General features: G+C 40.9%; 1 protein-coding gene across 2 annotated transcripts; it reads right to left on the bottom strand.

Annotated features, from left to right (window-relative positions):
* Window positions 1-283: 283 nt before the first annotated feature.
* LOC141982511 (protein-lysine methyltransferase METTL21E-like) lies at window positions 284-20,337 on the bottom strand. 2 transcript variants are annotated; one of them, XM_074944685.1, is made up of 5 exons: window positions 20,202-20,337; window positions 17,661-17,746; window positions 5,420-5,577; window positions 2,810-2,927; window positions 284-1,875 (listed from the first exon to the last, which is right to left on the bottom strand). In XM_074944685.1, the coding sequence occupies exons 1-5, from the start codon at window positions 20,237-20,239 to the stop codon at window positions 1,475-1,477; spliced, it is 801 nt and encodes a 266-aa protein (XP_074800786.1). In that variant the 5' UTR covers window positions 20,240-20,337; the 3' UTR covers window positions 284-1,474. The 2 variants fall into 2 exon arrangements, with proteins under 2 accessions (XP_074800786.1, XP_074800796.1); XM_074944695.1 differs by lacking the exons at window positions 17,661-17,746; window positions 20,202-20,337 and adding an exon at window positions 6,212-6,373.
* Between the last annotated feature and the right edge of the window lie 1,454 nt (window positions 20,338-21,791).

Here is a 21,791-nt window from a genome sequence, read left to right as displayed (position 1 = left end):
GAATTACACTGCAGGGTAACACCAGAGAACTCCCAGTCCCAGACTTTGCCCCAGAAATGTGTGTCTTATTACTGCCTGGCACCCTTCTGGACAATACAAGCTCATATAAAGTCTATCATTTCATTAATAGAAAGTGATACGCACAAATCTTGCCATCGCAAATGGAGTTTTCCAAACACTTCAATCCAAGCACACTGGTTTAGATAAAACAAGTTTATTAACTACAGAAAGATAGATTTTAAGTGATTACAAGTAATGAAGCATAAGAGTCAGAACTGGTTACAAGAAAATAAAAGGTAAAACGCAATTAATATCTAACTTAACAAGCTAAATTAATTCAAAGCAGAGGTCTCTCTCACCACGTTTGAGCAGTCTTACGGTCTGGATTTCAGTTGGCCAGGATTCTTTCCCCTAGCCCCCCTCCCCGGTTCAGTGTTACTTTCCTTGTCTTTCAGGTGTTGTTGATGTCATGGGTAGAGAGAAAGAGAGGAGTATTCTGAGGCATCTGCTCCCTTTTCTTATGGTTCTCTTTTATTTTGAAAATTATCTCCAGCTGAGGTTCAGAAGACAGAAGGTCTTAGGAGATGGGAACCTGCAGCTTTTTATTTGCCAAGATGTACATTTCTTACTCACACCCTTTTTCCTACCAAAGAATGGCAGCTTAACCAGGTGATAGTCCATGTGATTTTGTTGACACCTGGCTGAGGCGTCGATTTGCCTTTTGTCTCTGAGGGACTGGTTTGTGCCTGCTTTTGCAGAGTTGGAATATCTCTCAATAAATCTCATACAGTAGAGCCTTATAACTTCACATACAATGTTGTCACACACAGTTTACCAGGACAATAATGATCAGTAAATTATGAATTTTCAAACAATACCTCACAAGGCATACTTCGTACAAAATGCATTATAGTTTTGTAAAAAGGTGAACACAGGGATACAGACAGTCACAGTGGACCTTTCCAAAGATGCTAAGCAACTTTTTTCTATGATCTGCCCATAATTAAGCATGCAAAGTAAGTCTTTTTGGTCTCAAGCTACCACAATGAGGCAGTGATGCAAAACATTTTCTTGAGGGCAATTGTTAGTATTGTTGTGCTCTCAGAGCTAGAGGTCCACAGTGGTCTATTTTGAGAAAGGCAAAGCTCCAAGGATTTGAGAATTTTTTTTAAAAGGGAATTGGTAGTATGCTGCACTATTCTTACGCAAGACCATTTGTTAATGTTTATAACATGAGGAAGAGGAGCCACTTGCCCCAAGGCTGTGAGGCTTGTAATCACCCTGTGTAAGAGAAGGCAAAGGGTGGTGGGAAGTGACTCTCTTCTGAAGGGGACAGAGGCATCCATCTGCTGCCCTGACATCCCAAAAGGCATGCTGCTTGCATAATCTACAGGTGTCATCAAGCATTAACATGGAACCTGTGAAAAAACTCAAACTCCACACACACATACTTTCTAATACTCAAGTTGGAACATCACATCATCTTGCCTTTTCTCATTGCCTTATACAATGTTATGTTTAAACTGGGGAAATTGGAAATTACCTCCAGGTCAAACAATTCCTGAAATCTGCCCATAAATTGGTTCTCTTTGTCCAGCCTGAATCTCATGGCCCAGAGAATAACAGTGTTGTCCTGACACAAATGATGGAAGGTAAGAAGCAGCTCCTTCAGGAAGGGATGGTAGTACACAACATCAGCAGCCATGATGTAGTCAAACTGACACAAAGACTTGGGAAAATTTTTCTCTAAATCAACTCCCCAGGACAATTCTTTAACCTGGGGCTGATGCTTACACTTCATTTTGGTATTTTTGAGAATATTGTACTGAAGGTTTCCTAGTACTTCAGGCAGGTCCGTGGCAGTTACACGTGCACCTGTGACAAAAAACAACCACCACAGATTAACCCTTGATTATACTTCAAGAATGAAGAAGAAATCTGTACACAAAACCTACTGCACAAACAACTGCATTCCCGGTCTCTCCCATATATAGATACAATATACCTGTAAAAAGCCTCCTGGGCATTTCATTACACTAGACATGTAAATTAGGTTTCCACATCAAAAAAATTCATTAAAATATGATCTTGCTCTGCAAAGTAAAAATGATATCCTGGGGATCCACCTTTATGGGGTCTTTATATCAAATCTGCTTGGTATACAAGTCAAAAGATGGGGGGAGGGGTTTCTATCAACCCTGCAAAGTCAGCCAGGATCTGAGAATCTCCTGGATTCTTTCCTTCTCATACAGTAATAAAAGATACTGCAGACTAAACTGTGTCCTTGGCTACATTGCAAGTGGTTAGTGATTCGAGTTACTGTTAGCAAAGACAGAATGGACAATGCCAGGACAGCGAGCTCAAGGATACGTTTCTTAAAGAACAGGTTACAAATCTGAAAACAAAAGTGACTTGGGATACCGGGAAGGGGTTATTTAATAGTCAGAAGATAAACTGCTCTTGTGAGAGGTTGTGTCTGAATCCAGCCTCTTCTATATGCCTCTGACCTCCTGGTCTGGTAGGAACCCTAGTTCTCACAGCACCTAATTTCTGTCCTCTGTTTAATACTGGATGGCAGTCACATCTACTGTATCCTCCTATAAGGCATTCTAAAGTGAGGACAAGTAATTTTATGGAGGTAAAAGCAGAACTGGCTTCCAAGTTGGCTGAAAACCCCAAAGAATTCAGTGTTTCTTCCTCGGTTTTCAACATTTTAGAGGAACTGAACAACTTACTATATGCTCCAATAGTAATCAGCAGTCATCTTAATGAAGTTTCCAAACCCAGCAAAGCAACAGCCAGCACTTACCAAGTAAAGTGGCTACTATGGAGACCAGCCCTGTTCCAGCTCCAATTTCAATTACACTTTTATCAACCAGGCTGTATTGTTCAGCATTTGTTTCCAAAAAGTGACATAGAACAAGAGCCTGCCAGGGAAAACACAAGAACATATTGAAGAAATACCACTCTGTGCATACATAAAATACATAGCTATATGAGCACTGACCTTTCTGAATATGAATTACAAGAAAAATAGCTTTTTTTTTAAGTCAAGATTTTATGTAATTTATTTATTTCACATCTATCTAAGCTGAATAAGTCCAACTGCACAGTAATAAGGCACATTTTTATCTCAGCTCTCTCTTGCAATAAAAGATCAACCTTTATCCATTACCTGATGCAAAGATTATATCTTTTGCCTCCAACAGAGCCTTCTGCTGCCTAATTTGTGGAACAGCATTATTTTTCCAATCACAGCCATCTGAATAATATCACCTTGCACTTAAATAGCTTCTTCCATTCCAGATTCTCAAAACACTTCACAAACATCATACATTTTTGTCCAACATCTCCCCACCTGTCTGTGTGAGATAAAGAAGTACTGTCATCCCCGTTTTGAGGGGGCCTGATGAGCCTGAAGCACAGATTGCTGAAGTGACTTGCCCAAGCTCACAGCACAAGCTTGTGGTAGGGCTGGGAACACAACCCATGTCTCCTGACTCCTATGCCTGTGCCTCAAACGCAAGGCCATCACTTTCGGATAGAAACAATGAGAACAATGGGAGCATAGAATGAAGAGATGTTTCGTCAGGACCAGGTGAACCAACCCAGAAATGATTGCTGGCAGACTGAGATATACTTCACCCCCAGCAGAGGGAGGGGAATCAGTGATTCTGAATCTCCATGTTTCTGTGAGTTATCTGTTGGACCATGAATATCCTTTAACATAACAGTTTTGGGGTATGATTCCCATGTGTGTCACTGGGACTTTTCAAAAGACAACATTTCAGTTGTTCTTATTTATATCCTTACTGAAAAGTTTTTCTCAAGATCTACATTAGTTGCTGTTTACTATGTTGATTCCTAGTCTATGGGAGTTGGGGGCGGAGGGGAGAGAAAGAGATCACATTTGTAGAGTGCCTTGGACATGCATAGATTAACACAAAACTCATTTATATGTATTCCAAAGAAGCTTCCCTCTCTCCAAGCAGGTTGGAGGAAGCCATTACTAATTATTATTTAAGAGCCTACAACATGCTTTGGCACTGTACAAGACATACCCCTAAAGACAATCCCCCTCCTGAAGGGACCAAGGCTCGCAACCATCTTTGAGCTATATAAGCTGCAGAAATATGCCAAAATAACCCTGGATATAGATTCACAGATTTGAAGGCCAGAAGGAACGGCTGTGGTCATCTAGCGTGGCTTCCGGCAGAACACAAACCATAGAATGTCACCAGTAATTCCTGACTGAAATCCAATAACTTCTGGCTGACTTAGAGCATACATTTTTGAAAGGCATCTCATTTTGATTTAAAGACTTCAAGTGACAGAGAATCCACCACATCCCTTGGTGAACAGCTTTAATCATTAATAACTGTTAAAAATCTGCTCCCTCACTTCTACTTTCAAGTTGTCTAGCTTCAGCTTCCAGATATTAGCTCTTGTTATGGCTTTGTCTGCTAGGTTAAAGAACTCTTCATAGTCTTCTCTCCATGTAAGCACTTACAGACTGATCAAGCAGCCTCTTAACTTTCTATATCCCTCCTTACTCCCCTAACTTATACCCACAAAATGGCTGTCAGTAAACCTCATAGATCTGTTTCAGAGTAGCAGTTAGTGTTAGTCTGTATTTGCAAAAAGAAAAGGAGGACTTGTGGCACCTTAGAGACTAACCAATTTATTTGAGCATAAGCTTTCGTGAGCTACAGCTCACTTCATCGGAAGCTGTAGCTCACAAAAGCTTATGCTCAAATAAATTGGTTAGTCTCTAAGGTGCCACAAGTACTCCTTTTCTCATAGATCTGGTGTATTCTACATGATATTTCAACTCACTACTGAAGCAGAAAGCACTACTTCCATTCCTCATCTGAAGACAGGTTTGGGCAGAAATTAAAAACTATTTCCAAGTTCAGGTAAAAGTCAGATGACAACTTTGGGTAGAAAATTCCCGGTTCCCCACGAAAAACAGATATAATGGTTGCCAGCTCTTCTGGTCTCCTTGCAAGAGTAATGACTTTTAGGAAGGCCACTTTTTAGTGGTCCAGAATAGAACAAAATAGTTCTTTCCCTTGTTTCATTTGTAACAGGTTCAGAATGAAATGAGGGGCATTGACCCAAAAGTTGCTGAAAGCACAAAAACTGAAAAATGATATATATTTCCCTTTATTTAGTCCTTCAACTGAGGGACAAGGGAGCCCTGTGCATCAGCAAGTTCATGATTAATTCTGTGGATGTGTGGCCAGCTCCCACTTGCACACTGCTAACATAAAAGATTTGTGGGTTGCAAAGAAGAGGCAGAGAAAATGCAGAACATTTCCCTTGGTTTTACAGGACTAAGCAACATATATGGAAAACAACGTAAAGGGCTAGAGTTTTTAGGGGAATAAAAACCAATAATATTGCATAAATATTGTACCGATGGCCAGACTACTGCCCCATAACATTCAGTGGCTTCTGTAATTTTTATCTCATGGTCAGCAAAGTGAAAACCTTCCCAGGATATGTTTGTTAGAACAGCAGGAGAAAAACGCCTTCTCATGATTTCTGCAACGGTCTGTTCATCTTCATTTTTACCTGGAAGTAAAATAATAAAGATCATATAGGTTATACAGTGTTGCAACAAAACTGTGACATAGAAGCAGAATTGATTGATCACAAAGATACTGGTTTATAGAGACAGGCAGCTCTCTAGCTTGCAATTTGGCTTATACCTGATAGTGGAAATGCATTTTACAATAAATTGTTTGGTATGATATGGTCCTACTCTCTATGGTAATACTACTACTAACAACTACAACATAGGAGGAGTCCCCTGGAATAGAATTAAAAACTATTTATACAGCTCAGATAATGCATTTCTTCTCCTTGTTGCTGATGCAGCTGGGTACAGAAAATATAAAGTTAGAAAAAAGTGACAATACCTTGTTATTAATTTAAACAACACAATAGGAAGTATTTTCAATTGCTGCAGCTATGCTCTTTACTCTCATGTAGTTTTGTTTGTGTATTTTTCATTTATTATTTCCTATGCCCTTTTATGGGTTCTAAGAGTGCTATTCTCTTTGACAATGTACAAAAGGAGTTAAAATACCAACTTGAATCGGTCACTGAACATGTGAAACAGAAACCTTAGCAATACACATTATGACAGCTAGGAGAGGAAAGCACTGCTGCTGGCAGATAAGCATATCCATGCAGCCCACCATACCTTTGTACATAGATTCTTTCCAGTTGGCTAGATCACCCAGATATCTTCCTTGTTGCTGTGTGAAGAACATTTAGGACAGCTAACACAATCGCAGACTACACTGTCAATTTTTGTTTAGTAGAGCAGAAAATTAACCTCAGTTATGTCATCATCACACACTCTGCTGCAGTGGCATTATGATGCAATAGCATGTTTTAATTCTATTTATACATACACATTTTATTTAGATACATACTGTCACATGACTTGCATTATAATCACACTATCATGCAAAATTGATGTAAATATAACCACCATAAAAGGCACAGGAGTTAGCAACATTTTCTACGCTGAACTATGGACATAGATTTCAAAATGGGCTCTCATGGTAAATCATCTGGAACATTGGAGCTTCTTGGTTAATTAGTGGAGGGCTAGTTATAGAACAGTGTAACCGATTATTAAACCTTGCACAGGGAGGCAGAGCTCTTTTCAATCATTCTAATGTCAAATTAGGTGACTTTTATTAGCTCAAAACTGGAGTAAAAAAGGGGTCGAGTTTCCCTCTGAAGAAGAAGGAGCCAGGGGCAGAGACAGAGGAGTCCTGCAGGAAAAAAACATCGAAAAACAGTTGAGTTCAGAAGGAAACTTGTGCTAAAGTTTATTGTTTGTTTTTTGTTTAAGTTAACGATAAAGGAAATCCCTGGAATGGGACAAATTAGACCTATGTGGAGTGTGCATACTTAGTATTCCTACCACTTCTAAACAATCTGTTTAAAAGTAGGTACACTCTGTGAACTGTCCAATTTGCACCCACACACTTTAAATAATAATAGTAGATTGTTTAAATCAGGAAGCAGTAGTCTTAAAATTGAGTAGAGTACCATCCCTCAATTATTAGCACACTTTAGATATACTGTAAGACAGGGGTGGGCAAACTACAGCCCACGGGCCACATCCGGTCCATCAGACCTTTTGATCTGGCCCTCAGTTCCCACCAGGGTGCAGGGTCAGAGGCTTGCCTGGCTCTCCATGGCTCCCAGGAATCAGCCAGCATGACCCCCCTCCGGCTCCTTCGCACTATGCAGAGGCATGGCCAGGCAGCTCTGCACACTGCCCCTTCCACAGGCGCCACCCCCACAGCTCCCATTGGCCGCAGTTCCCTGCCAATGGGAGCTGCAGGGGCGGTACCCGTGGACAGGGCAGTGCGCAGAGCTGCCTGACCGTGCCTCTGCGTAGGAGCCGGAGGAAGGACATGCTTCTGAGAGCTGCTTGCGGTAAGCGCCGCACAGAGCCTGCACCCCTGAGCCCCCTCCCCCAATCCCCTGCCACAGCCCTGATCCCCCTCCCACCCTTCAAACCCCTTAATCCCAGCCCAGAGCCCCCTCTTGTACCTCAAACCCCTCGTCCCCGGCCCAACCAGAGCCCACACCCCCAGCCAGAGCCCTCACCCTACTATGCCCCAGCCCTGATCCCCCTCCTGCCCTCCGAACCTCTCAGTCCCAGCCTGGAGCCCCCTCCTGTACCCCAAACCCCACACCCCCAGCCAGAGCCCTCACCACTCCCCGCACTCCAACCCTCTGCCCCAGCTCGCAGCCCCCTCCTGCATCCTTAATGCCTCATTTCTGGCACCACCCCAGAGCCCGCACCCCCAGCTGGAGCCCTCATCCCATCCTGCACCCCTACTCCCAATTTCATGGCCCGCCATACAATTTCCATACCGCAATGTGGCCCTGACGCCAAAAAGTTCGCCCACCCCAGCTATAAGAGATAAGATGAATTCATGCAATTTCTTTCCTCAATAAATTCTTAGCTAAGAAAGAGTCCCCTCATTACCAGATAATTTGCTGCAAGGCCTGATCAAGATGTCTCTGTTGTATTGGAGTAGTGAAGGCGCTGGTGCAGTAATCAGGTGCCCACTCCAGTTTTGCTTGCAATCAATGAATTCTCGCCAATAAGTAGTTGTTAATACTTTGCATTTACAGACTACCTTTATCCAGAAGATCATAAAGTGCTTTATGAACATTAATTAAATTCATATCCTTTTGTGAGTTAGGACACAGACACTTCACCTACTATTGAAAAGCAGCAATTTTTGGGAAGGAACGTGGCATCCTTCAACAGCACGTAAAGTGGAGGAAAAGAAGTGAGGACAATTAAATTGAAACTGTAGTAGGAATGTTAATAAGCAAAAGTTACGTATCCAAGCTGGAATGTGACCAAAACAATGGGATTAAATGCCCCGCCTATACAGAATCTGTAATGATTATCAGCAGACAGATAGCAGTTTTATGTCTCATCCATGGGACACATATACAGCAGTCAAGCATTCTCTGTATACTTTGCTGGTAGACTAGTACAGCACTGATTCAGATGCAAGAGCGCCACCCACTGAGTCTCCAACATCACTTCCTCAGGAAAAAGTCCATAACCCCTTCTAAGTGTTGATCTAACCTAACCTTACTTAACTTTCGATGTCTGATGTGGCAGACAGCAATTTTATTTACCCTGAAGTGATATCATCTTGTGCTGTGACCTTAACTCTCTCAGCTGGATAGACCTTTTCCAGCTGACATGAATACAGAAACCCAAGACTTCCAATTTGCAATGTAGGATGTGACCTGACAAGGTTCAGCTCTGCAACAACATATTCAACCTGCTACAGAAGCTACATATTCTCTCACCCACAGAGTTAATTCAAGCCCTGTACTTCTAAGTATCATGTATCAGTGCGTGCAGCTCTGGAACTGCAAGCAGTTCCTTCAAGCACTACAATCTTAGGTCTTCTTAGGTTTGCAGAGCATGGCACGAATACCTAGACAAACTGGTGACATGGCCATTTTCTCTGGGGCAAGTGCTATTTCAAATGAAAATATATAAGTATATAGACACTTGAGGCTCTCAGTAGAACCACAGTTTCTAATGGTTATATTTATGATGATGAGCCAATTCAACACACAGACTAAACTTTGAATGTCAGAGTCCATGTTGAGCCCTAAACAATACCACAAAAGCTCTATGATAGATGGGCCTAAAATTTCAAAAGCAACTAGCAAATTTGGGTGCCCCATCTGAGCTATTTAAAATGGGCCTGATGTTCAGAACGTGCTGAGAATCCATCCTCTGAAAACCAGGCCTCTTCCCTTTCAAGTATCTCAAATTGTCCTAAAATGGAGCTCCGAAAGTCACAATTTAGGTGAAGATAACACCTTTATTTAGCTGTATTTAAGTATTACTTCATAATAAACTTGCTCCATTTTATATTTTAAGCATATTAATGTCTTTTGTGGTTTTCTCGGACTCAATGTGATGGCAATGTTGCCCTCAAACTACTGAAGGATGAATGCTACCAATATATGCTGTACCAGTGCTGTAGCAACAATTTAAAGAGTTTAGGCGGAGATGGAATTTGCATTCCAAGTTAGTATTTTCTTTTCATAAACTTATTTTGGGGGCTGAAATTTATCATGTTGAGATGCAGCCAAGCAGCAACGTGCACATGTGGAAAGTTTCTTATAAATTCTTATGTCCATTTTTGAATTATCACAGTGGGAAAGAGTATTTTTCAGCAGTCAAGAAATTTGGGTTTGGATAACTCAAAAGCAGGTTTCCTAAAAATGTCCAACTTTGCATATAAGTGTGGGGAATGGTTTTTTGTTTTGGCTTGTCTGAAGAATTTGGGTTTGAAATAACATTTTGGAGGTTTGAAATTAGTGGACTGCATGAGCAAAGTATTGTTTTCTGACAATAGTGCTTTCATCTTACAGCAATTATGTAATTTACTCTTTATTTTCACTTCCAATAATAGTAACTCTCCCAATTCTAAAGGGTGTGGGGGAGGGAGGGAGCACAAGGGAGCATTTAGTAACAGTCAGGGGTAATCCTCAAAAGCTATTATTCATTTTGAATACACATGTCAAGGTTCCTTCCCCACTCTGAACTCTAGGGTACAGATGTGGGGACCTGCATGAAAGACCCCCTAAGCTTATTCTTACCAGCTTAGGTTAAAACTTTTACCTTTTGTCCTTGAACCTTTATGCTGCCACCACCAAAGTGTCTAACAAAAATAACAGGGGAAGTGCCCACTTGGAAGTGCCCCCCAAAGTATCCCCCCAAGTACTACACCCCCTTTCCTGGGGAAGGCTTGATAAAAATCCTCACCAATTTGCATAGGTGAACACAGACCCAAACCCTTGGATCTTAAGAACAATGAAAAGCAATCAGATTCTTAAAAGAGAATTTTAATTAAAGAAAAAAGTAAAAGAATCACCTCTGTAAAATCAGGATGGTAAATACCTTACAGAGTAGTCAGATTCAAAACATAGAGAATCCCTCTAGGCAAAACCTTAAGTTACAAAAAGACACAAAAACAGGAATATACATTCCATTCAGCACAACTTATTTTATCAGCCATTTAAACAAAACAGAATCTACCGTATATCTAACTAGATTGCTTACTAACTCTTTACAGGAGTTCTGACCTGCATTCCTGCTCTGGTCCCGGGAAAAGCATCACACAGACAGAGAGGACCCTTTGTGTCCCCCCCCCCCCAGCTTTGAAAGTATCTTGTCTCCTCATTGGTCATTTTGGTCAGGTGCCAGCGAGGTTATCTTAGCTTCTTAACCCTTTACAGGTGAAAGGGTTTTTCCTCTGGCCAGGAGGGATCTAAAGGTGGTTAGCCTTCCCTTTATATTTATGACAACACATTTTTCAGATATTATTTATACATCAAAGAGATTCAAACTATCAGCAGGTCTCTATTTCCATCCAGATTAGGACCCAATCCTGAGAGTAGTGGAGTCCCATTGAGCTATTAGCACCTTTCAGGATAAGGGGCGTGATCTTGCAACCCCCTTACTCTTGTGAAAAGTCCCACTGAAGCCAATGACCACTAAGGAACTCCTTACACATGCAAAGGCTGCAAGACTGGGACCCAGAGTGCCACAATCTTTGTGCCTGTTTCACTTTATCTGCTTGTCTTTACCTAGTCCTATGGGTCTTTGAGAAACAAGGGAGGGAATCCTCAATTATTCATACCCTTGTCACCTCTCAGCTGGACTGCAGCAACGCAATACACCTAGGCATGTAGCCTTCAGTACTTAGGAAACTCCAACTGATCCAGAATGCCACAGCTCATCTCTTCAGAAACACAGGCTACCATGAACTCTTCAAACCTGTCCTCTGCTCTTTACACTGACTTCCAGTAGAACACTGAATCAAGTTCAAGTTCTCAGTCCCTATCTTCAAGGTGCTCCACAGCCTGGGGCCAAGGTATCTAAAAATGCCTAACACTCCAGGATGAGGACCATAGTCTACAACTTCACCCCTCAGGTACAACAGAACTCTCTACCATAAATGGAAAGTTCATCCATGCTGGAGACAGAACTTCAGGAAGGACTGGTCCAAGCCTGTGGAACGTATTCCCCCAGGAGCCCAGGACCATCACAAACCTCATCACTTGCTCTAAGTGCAAGGCACATTTCTTTGACCTACCTTCTCTAACAAGCACATGTGTGTGTGTGTACGTACACACAAAAAAACCAGTAAGTGTTCATGTAATTAAAGACTATCATAATGCATGTGCACAAGGGGCCCAAATCAGGGTTGCACAGGCAACCTTCATTGTGGCATTTCATGACTTTTGCATACTTGACTTGAAACCTTAACAATGTTTTTAACGTATTTTTGTGTGTAATTGCCCAGGTTTTTAAAAAAGCAAACAAACAAACAAAATATCACACAGCATCATATTGACACCCAAATAGATCATTAGCAACGTTGGAACCTTTAAATCCAACTTCATAGACCTCTGCCACTTGAGCTAACAGAAGTAACTGATACCAGTAGCAAGTTGTTATCCCCCATGTGGACCAGCACTAGAAGGGGGATAAGGAAGCAGCAGGGGAATGGTTAGACTCTGGGATTTTTGGTTGCATTCCAGGCTTGAGGGGGAGTGTACTTTAGGGCCAGAGTCTTTTGCCCATTTCCCTCAAGCTTGACCCCTTCTGTCTCTGTACACCAGTCCTCTCTCTACTTCAACACTGGCTCCTTATTCCATCCCATTCTCCTCACCTAGTCGGTCTCAGACTACACTCCTCAGGTTTCTGATCCCAGTCATTCCTAGTCTCATCCTTCCAGACTCCCCATCTACCAGACCCACCTATAATTTTAAAAAATTCCAAAACAAACACTCTACTGCAAATAGCCCTCTCCCCCAGAGGGAAGATGAGAGAAATAATGTGACAGATGATAGTTACGCTGCTTAATGGACTTCTGGAAGGTGCTCAGATGATATTACTGGGATGAATGTAGTATAAGAACCTAGATAGAACAGAACATTAACCATGACCTTGACAGATTTGAAAGAGCCCTCAGGAAGAGCCTTGCAGACTACTTAAATATAGCAATTGTTAGACAACCTAGCAGTGATTATTAGAGTGTGTAGAACACTAAATCCTTCCACTCCACTTAACACATGTTAAGAGTAATGTGCTACTTTCCAAGAATATGAAACAAAATATTTTTCCAGAGAATAAATTTACCTAGAGACTATTTGACTCAAGTTCTTTGGCTTAATCCTTTATAGGGCTTGCCGGTAAACCAGTATTATTGCTATTAATACCTGCAAAGGGGGAGAGGGAGGGTATGTCTGGAAATATATAATCAAATGCATCTGTGTTAATTTTGAAGACAAGACACTGAAATACAGTAATTGCACTGCATTTATTTCTAGGTGTGGGACTTCTTTATTCGCCATGAAAATCAACTCGAGACCCTATGTCAATGTAATAGAATGCTTGAAACTTTATACACACAGATGTAGAAATTTAAAGGCATGACTCCCATAGCAGCTATAACCCTTGCACAGATGGCATCTAGTGAGCTAGACTGTGCCTAGCCCTGATCTGGTGCCCAGAGTAGGGGAGTAATCCTCTCCCCTTGTATCCTGGTACAGAAATCAGACAGAATTTCAATCCCTCCTGCCCTGCTGCTGATGGACCAGGAGCTAGCACCCCCAGCAGCATAAGAAAGAGCTCAGTAATCTGGTCCCCACCAATTTTCCCCAACTGGTAGTTAATTATACTTTGCATTTTCAAAGCACATTTTAAGCAAAGGTTCTCCAGGTGTTTTAATTGGTTTATATCTGATATAAAACTATTCACACCACCTTAATGCAGTAAGGCAAGAGACACCTCGCTCACCATTGAAACGAAGCCATCTCTAGGGAGGAACAAATGACAACAGCATAGGAAGAGGAGTGAACACCTCCACAGCAGATGGACACTCCAAAGGAAGTGTAGGTAGGCAAAACAGAACTGGGACAGGAGACTAGATCTGTCTGTTTGTCTGTTTCCTGTCCCAGTTCCTTGCCCAAGTCCCCAATCTGTCTGTCTCTCTGTCCACAGTCTTCAGTCAATCCAGACACTCCATTTTCCCTGTCCCCCCTGGCTCCCAGTCCTAGTCTGTTTCTCCAAGCTCCTCATCTAATCTGTCTTTTGTCATAGATGTACAGTGTGGTTTAATACCCCAGCCTTTATATAGTCTCTATGGGTGTACTTCTATTATTTTCTAGGCCTCAGGTACAACTTTTTACAAGGGCAAACCATGCAGTCTCACAACTCTGAGACTGAACCTGTGGATTATGGTATCTGTGTACTTGCCATGTGTCTCTACAGCGAGTCCAAATGAGTTAAGACTCCTGGTAAAAGCTGTACTCATTTAGGGAACAATGTAACCAGTAAGTATTTGCAGCAACGAAGGGCATCATTTTCAAAACAAGCCAGCATTTATTAGTCTGCTGGCATACAGTCTTAGATTAGCATGGAAAAGTCAAGCTTCAGTCTTTGTTTATAGTGGCAGGAGCAACTGATCACGGAAATGTAGACCTCCTGTAGTCCATCTCAGTCTCCTACTCCTCTAGACTCTGACCCTGTGTGTCAACTCCCTGGTCTCTCTGAGCAGAAACCTGTCAGCAAAACAGAACCCAGTGTTGGAATTCAGAAGGAGCCACAGCCTTGCCCCTTCCTGTGCATTTGTCAGAGGAGTTGAGCCAGCCACAGGAGGAGCACACACCTTTTGAAAGGATGCAACGATACATATCCTACTTCTGTGGGCTTCCTGAGGCATATCAGTCACATTGCCTCCAGGAGCTAGTCTGGCACAGACCTGCACCCTTTGCACAATACAGTCCATACATAGCAAGTTAAGTTATTAACAGGTAGATTATAGAGAAGTAGTTTTTATTAAACACAGAAGGACTGAGACAGATGTTGTAGGATATCAGAACTTTGCAATTCTATGCTTTTGTACATGCAAAAACCAGCACCCCAATGCTGCATTCCTCCTTTTTCCCCCCTCACTTCATATAAATGAACATCCAAATTTAGAAAAGAACAAAAATCTTAATCATTTCATGAGTCAACTCTGTAACAAAAAACAGTGTATTTTACCCAAGTGAATGAATGTACTTTGACGCAATCAGTACTGATTACGTCTGAAGAAATTTGTTAGGAAATGACCGACACCTGCTTACTTTTCTGAATTAATTACTATTACACTGAGTTCTGCACAGCACTTACTCTTTTCTTTTATTATGCTGAACTTTTTGTAAGTTGTCGCCCCCAATGTATTATTATTTGTATCACAAACATCTATGGAACCCAGCCAAGATTGAGATGCCACTGTGTCAGGCACTGTACAAACAGAGCAAGAGACAATCCCTGCCCCCAAACAGCTTACAATCTAAACTGACACAAACTCAGGGTTGGGAGGAAGGAAATATAACATATATGGGCTTCTCTTTCCTGCAGAGTTAACTTGAGTCTTGCTCCTAACTTGAGTCCCATCCACACTTTACTGGAGCATGGTGGTCCTTTTAACTTCAATTGGCTAGCCAGACAGGGACATAGGCTACTACATGAGTTAGTACAACTCATCGGCTTCTAATGCAGGGATCGGCAACCTTTGGCATGCAGCCCATTAGGGAAATCTGCTGGCGGTCCAGGACGGTTTGTTTACCTGCAGCGTCTGCAGGTTCAGCTGATCGCAGCTCCCACTGGCCGCGGTTCGTCGTTCCAGGCCAATGGGGACTGCGGGAAGCAGCGGGGGCCAAGGGATTGGTCCTGCTTTGAGCAGGGGGTTGGACTAGATGACCTCCTGAGGTCCCTTCCAACCCTGATATTCCATGATTCTATGAAATATGATGCCACATGATAGAAGTTCTTTTTTCAGTTGGCTTGTTTAAAAAAATCTAGGAAATTACACACACACAAAAAACGATGTTAAAGGATCATTAAGGTTGCAAGGTCAAGCACTCAAATATTAGAAAACCCCAATATTAAGGTTGCCTGTATAATCTTAATTCATTGTATGCATTACAATACAGTCTTTTTAATTACACAGTTACATGCTATTTTTTCCACTCTGCTCTACAGGTGGAGAAGGGCTAGCCTGTGATGTGAAAGACGATGTTGTCTGTATGACCTATGCTTCACTTGTTGCAGAAGTTGGAAGGTGTGTAGTGTATGAGGCAGGGGATTACAGGAAGAGAGGGAATGGTCTCATGGTTAAGGCAATTGAATGCCACCCTGGAGAACTGGATTCTCTCTCTGCCTCTGCCACAGAGTTCCAATGTCATGCTGGGCAAGTCATTTAAATCAAATTTTTCATGGATGGTTACTAATTGTTGTTAGTATATAGGCCTGTTTGTTAGCCTGGGATAGAATTTGGGGTTTGACTTTTGATACTCTGATATCCTTACTAATGCGTGAGAACAAAGAACAAAGACACTGTGTTACATCTGCCCACAAGCAGATGGGGTGAAAAGAGAAGAGACGGAGTCAAAAGTGTTACAGGGTATGGTGGAAGTGTAATATATGAGCATATACTGGAAGGCTGCCTGGCTCCTCTCTCAAGTGAGGATCAAGCAACCAGTTAGGAGTGGAAGCATAAGACACACTAAAAGACAAAGAAAAGCCTGGTCATGTCCAGGGCACAACCTCACTCCTTACCCCTCTCATGGGACACAAAAAGAGGTGGGATGAAGACCCCAGACTCACAACCCTTCTAAATGGAACATGACCATAAGTTGTAAGGGGTGGGACTAGGTATATTTGGGCCTACTAAGGAGGAAGAGGTGGGAATGGGGAACAGTGACACAGGCGAAAGCTCTGCAGCGTCACTGCTGGGAAGGGAGACATGGGGTAAAGACTCTGCAACGTCAGAGCTGGGAACAGAACTCTGGGAAACAGACTCTGCCGGCATGTAGAGCTATGGATATGCCTGCTTGAAACTAACCCCAATAAACATCGCACTGCCTGAACTTCAGACTTCTTGTCTTCTGTGTGACAAGAACCAGGGGAGGGGGTGAAGGAAAAACCCTCTAACAATTGTGTGTTCCTCTTTTTCTGGTTACCTAACTTGAGGTACCCTGGGGTCTGATTTACAGAAGTGCTGAAAACTCATAGCAGCAACAAATGTCTATGGGCACTGAGCTTTATATGTTCAAAGTGCTATTTAATGGTAGGACCTGATTTTTCACAGTACCTAAGTATCTCAGATTGGGCACCCAAAATTAGTGGATACTTTTGACCTCAATCTCCCTGTGCCTCAATTTCCCTTGAGTAAAATGGGAATAATACCACTCCCTGATCTCACGGGGCAGTGTGGAGGTGTGTATCGTGAAAACAAATTTGTTAGTGTTTGTGAAGCATGCAGATACTGTAGTGATTAATACAATTGAAAAGACACATGAGGACATTAATAATTGTTTTTAAAGCAGGGTTTGAATTTTGTGCAATAAAAAAAGGCATGAGACCACACACTGAACAGTGAGGAGAAAGCAAATACTGAATAGCTGCTCATTAAGTGCACACCGTCCATTCACCGTGACTAACTTTCAGTCTTAGCTATAAATTAACATTTTGAAAACTTCCTTCACAGCCAGTACTCAAAAGTTTTGATCTGTTTAAACCTAAAATCTGAGATTAACTTCGATGTTTAAGGGTCTTTTAAAAAAAAGTCACAGGGCCTGCAGCCACAAGCTTTGTGGGAGCAAAGCCTGATCCCGCTACTAGTTTTATGTGAAGATCTCTCAGGGTTAAGCTGGAGGCAGTCCAGACTGAAATTGAGCTTGTAAGTAATTCATTTTGGCTTATTGACATCCCACATAGAAACTCGACATTAATATCCTGAACTATGGCAACAACTTCATTCACTGGAACCAGCCAGAGGCACTGCTCTAAACTTTGGTAGGAAGCTGCCAGGGTTTGCGAGAGCTGCCATGGCATAACATTACAAATTTCCACTACAATACTGCAATAACACTATTGCATCTTTATGTAAATGTTAACACAGTTCGTTAAGTGAAATGAATATGAAAATACCTCATGGATAAAACGCTTTTCCCTCCTACTTAATAACCTTCTCAAGCATAACGGGAAAATGAAGCAAATAAGAAAAATAAATTACCTTCCTTGTATTCTGGTTTCCTTGTTAATTCAGCCGATATCAGATGATTACATTGTGATGGTATGTCCATTTCATGTGATACAATACTGGACAGAAAATATACTTATTAAAATATCAAATGGAATATTATTTATTTAAATATATACACTATGTGTGAGAGAAAGAATTTTGTGTGTAAAAAAGGTGCTGGAAACCAAAATTCTGCTTAGGAAAAATGGCTGAGGCAAAAAATGAGGAATACACAGTTAAGATTTGCAGGGAAAATATAAAGGTGGTTTTAAAAAATGAGTTGCTATTACCTAAAAAGGATAAGATGGGGTTTTAAAAATATCATCGGGCTGGCAGTATGAGACAAAGTAGGGACCAGTAATGAAATGACACAAACGACTGCGGTGATTCAATTAATGACACAAATGAATCACATATTGAACTTGTTTCAAATGTTTTAAACAAAAATAAATAAATAAATAAATTAACAACATAAAATAAAAACTAGGGATGAACAATTAGAAAGAAAGGAAGCACTTGTAAAAATTATTATTAAACAAATAAAGGAATACTTGGAAAACCTGGATATATACAAACTTGCTTACCTAGATGACATGGCTACCTAGGCAATTAAGAAAATTAGCTAATGAATTTATTGAACTATGGAAATTATTTCTGAAAAAATCTTAAAGAACTGGGGAGATACTGGCAGGATGTAGACAAGCAAATATTGTACTGATTTTCAAAAAAGTAAAGAAGAGAGTGATCCTGGCAATTACAATCCTATAAATAACTTCTATCACTAGTAAAATAATGGAATGTCAAGAAAAAAAAAATCACTAAATATCTAAAGGAGCATGGAACAAAGAATAAATCTTCTCAAGCAAATCTGATTTTTTTATTCTCAAAGAAAAAATAGATTAAGGGAATGCAGATGATAGAAATTTGGGGTTTTACTGAAGGATTTAATACTATTTTATTAAATCTTACTTGAAAATTAATTCAAATTGTCTTCGATAGGAATACGGCTGAAAGACCATAAAAAGTTCATGAGAAATGTATGGCGGAGGAGAAAACTGTCCAGCATAGTATCAAAGAGATCACCATAAGAACTGGCCTTGCTTAACTTTGTTAATTATCTGGAAGGAGGTGTAAAAAGCATATTAATTAAATTCATACATGATAAGCAGGAAGCAGGAGTTGCAAATGCCATTCGGAACAGAGAAATAATACAAAGAGATCTAGAAAGATTAGAAACATAGGAGGAAAACAACAAAATGAGATTCAACTTGCAAAAATTCAAGAAAACACTTAACTGAAAAAATGCAACACACACACACACACACACACACACACACACACACACACACGAAAGAACTCAAAACACATATACTCAACAAAAATATTACACAAAAGTTTGCAATGAAGGCAATGCAATTTTGGGCTGCATATACAGAAGCTTCCATGCAAAGAATGAGGTTAATAGTCCCTCTGTGTATGGATTTAGTTCAACTGATCTGAGTATTGTGTTCAGTCCTTGACACTTCATTATCAGATGAATATGGATAAATTGGGAGTTCAGAGAAGAGTAATACAAAAATGATCCAGGGCAGCAAGATTTATGAATAATAGATTAGGAGAACTACAAATGGCTGGAGTGGCTAAGGAATGGTTGTGGGCAGCATTTGATAATACTTTATAAATATTTTAATACCAAGGAGGGAGAGGATTAAGTGAGAGGATCTATAAACAGCAGTAAAGGAATAAAGTTATGAAAGTGAAAATATAGGCTGAATATTAGGGACAACTTCCCGACAGTAAAAATCTATTGGACTGTAGAAGAATTTCCTCCAGGGAGATGTGAATACCCTTTTGCTTGGGTATTTAAAATTAGACGAGAGATTGTAAAGTAAAAAACATTTCTGCATTGTTAGGGACGTGGTGGTGTGTTCAGCCTTCAAATTCTATGATTTTATCCACACAACAGGTACAGATTTGCCCTACCACCATAGTGCTCTATCATTGTTAACCCATACAGGGACAACATAAAATAATCAATTAGCTAATGGACAGGTTAGTAAATGTTATACTGATCAGTTTGTCCTCTACTTCCACAGTGTAGAATGTATATGTTTTCTTCAGATTGTCAGAGAAATGAATATTGTTAAACAGACTTTTAGCACTCTGCATGACAGACAATATTGTTTCACTACACAACCGTTCTAAACTGTGAAAACATTTCCCTTCAGAGCATCCACACATTTTCTTCTGAAGGTCATCTCCGTAATACACCATTATGTGTACTGAACTAGACAACATCCTGCTAGACTTTGAATGTTAATTCATAGCATGTTTAATACATTTTATACTCTCTTGCTATGATTAACTAAAAGCACTTCAGCACTAATCAGTTCAATGACTAATCTGCACTATTTAATATAAGCAGTGAAAGTAATTCAGATTAATTAGAATGTATTCTGAAAATTGAGGCAGTAAGAATTTCTATGGTGTCCGGCATCTAAAACCTGTATTTTCTTGTATCTATCAACATACCTGAATCTTTTTCTTGGCCTTCCAATAAAGATGGACATATAAAGAGATTTATCCACTGGATTTCCCCTGCAATTAGCTCAAATAGTCCCAGATAGAAATGCACTAAAGTGTGTGTTACATACTGCCAACAATCCCCCACCAGAAGACATTAATAAATCCTGACAGCTGCAGCTTGAACAGGAAGTGGTCATATAGTGCTGTGCTTCCCAGAGAACTTGGTACTCTTACATAAGGGAGGAGGAGATTTCATAACAGCAAGAGGTCTATACCCAATAGTGCATAATCTGGACAAATTCATAAAAATAGGATAGCATTTACTAAGGCTGTCACTATCTAGGTCATTAAAAAAAATTTTTTTAAAAGGGGGGGAAAATCATTCAAAAGCCAAGTATTCTTCAAAACATTCAGGGTCACATTTAAAGCAGAGGTCTGTTTGTGAAATGCATGTACAACTGCATGTCTAAATTTGAATGCACAATTACTACAACTGACTATAAAAACTGAATGCCTGAGAGATTTGTACACTCACCTGTTCAATCTGCAAGTAGCAAATGTAGGCACATAATTGTACATCTTTGTATATAAATTTCAAATACAGAAGATACGGCATTAAGTGCATCTATAAGACTCCACATATCAGAATCTTTTCCATCGTCATCTTCCCCTCCCATCTCTTTCAAAAGGCACAATTATATCAGAGGAGCCACATATGCATGTCTCTGAAAGTTATCTTATTTAGATTGTAAATGCCTCAGGGCAGAGACTGTCTCTTACTCTATCGTTGTATAGCATCTAGCCACACGGGGCCCCAATCTCATTTGCTTATAGGTGGTACTATTAAAAAATAATCATAAAATGAAATCTCACTAGAACTTAAATGAAGAACAGCAGGATTCTACCATACTCAGCAACAGTAAATACTGGAGAGCATATTTTATATTTGGGAGCCCTGTCAAACACAACCCACTTAGTCTCAAATGTGGGGCAAGCTGACCACTAGAGCAGTGGTTCTCAAACTTTTTTTTTCACGGACTTGAAAATTACTGAGGGTCTCAGCGGACCAATTAATGCTCTTTCCAAATGTTGTTTGTACCGTTAGCTAACTATTGTAAAGTGCTTTGGATAAAAGCACTATATAAAAAACAATAATTAATTTTTTTCCTACAAATAAAAGCACACAACTCATATTTTAATATCAGTAGTCTTACCTTTCTAATGCGATTGGATGTGCCCTCTCTCCCCCACTGCGGCAGCCCCCCAAGCTGGAAGGGAGGGGTTCTCTCCCTCTCTCCCCTGCCACAGCATCCACAGAACTGAAGCTGGGAAGGAGGGCCATCTCTCCCCGACAGCCACAGCCCTGGACCTGGGGAAAGCCACCTCTTTCTCTGGCCACCACAGCCTACAAATCCCAAATTCCCACCACTCCCTCTTCTCACTCCACTGCCCCCTCCCACCTACCCCCATCCCCCCAGGGCCACCACCTCACATTACATGTGCGTCTTCTCCAGGATCCAGGCACCTAATTACTGGAGCCACGGCTGCGTGGCTCCACTAATTAGGTGGGTGGCCCTTCATTCTCTTGTGTGCAGC

This window comes from Natator depressus, chromosome 1, assembly GCF_965152275.1.
Source record: "Natator depressus isolate rNatDep1 chromosome 1, rNatDep2.hap1, whole genome shotgun sequence".
Taxonomy (NCBI): domain Eukaryota; kingdom Metazoa; phylum Chordata; order Testudines; family Cheloniidae; genus Natator; species Natator depressus.
Note: the sequence above shows the minus strand (reverse complement) of the source record. Positions and strands in the feature narration are given on the sequence as shown.

What these genes read in the sequence shown, in the direction of transcription:
- LOC141982511 (XM_074944685.1), bottom strand. Translation starts at nt 20,239, where the DNA reads ATGTCCATCTTTATTGGAAGGCCAAGAAAAAGATTCAG. An exon ending in GAAACCAGAATACAAGGAAG is followed by an intron (nt 5,578 to 17,660) that starts GTAATTTATTTT and finishes TTTTACTTCCAG; the next exon opens with GTAAAAATGAAGATGAACAG. An exon ending in GGGCAGTAGTCTGGCCATCG is followed by an intron (nt 2,928 to 5,419) that starts GTACAATATTTA and finishes TTTCCCTGGCAG; the next exon opens with GCTCTTGTTCTATGTCACTT.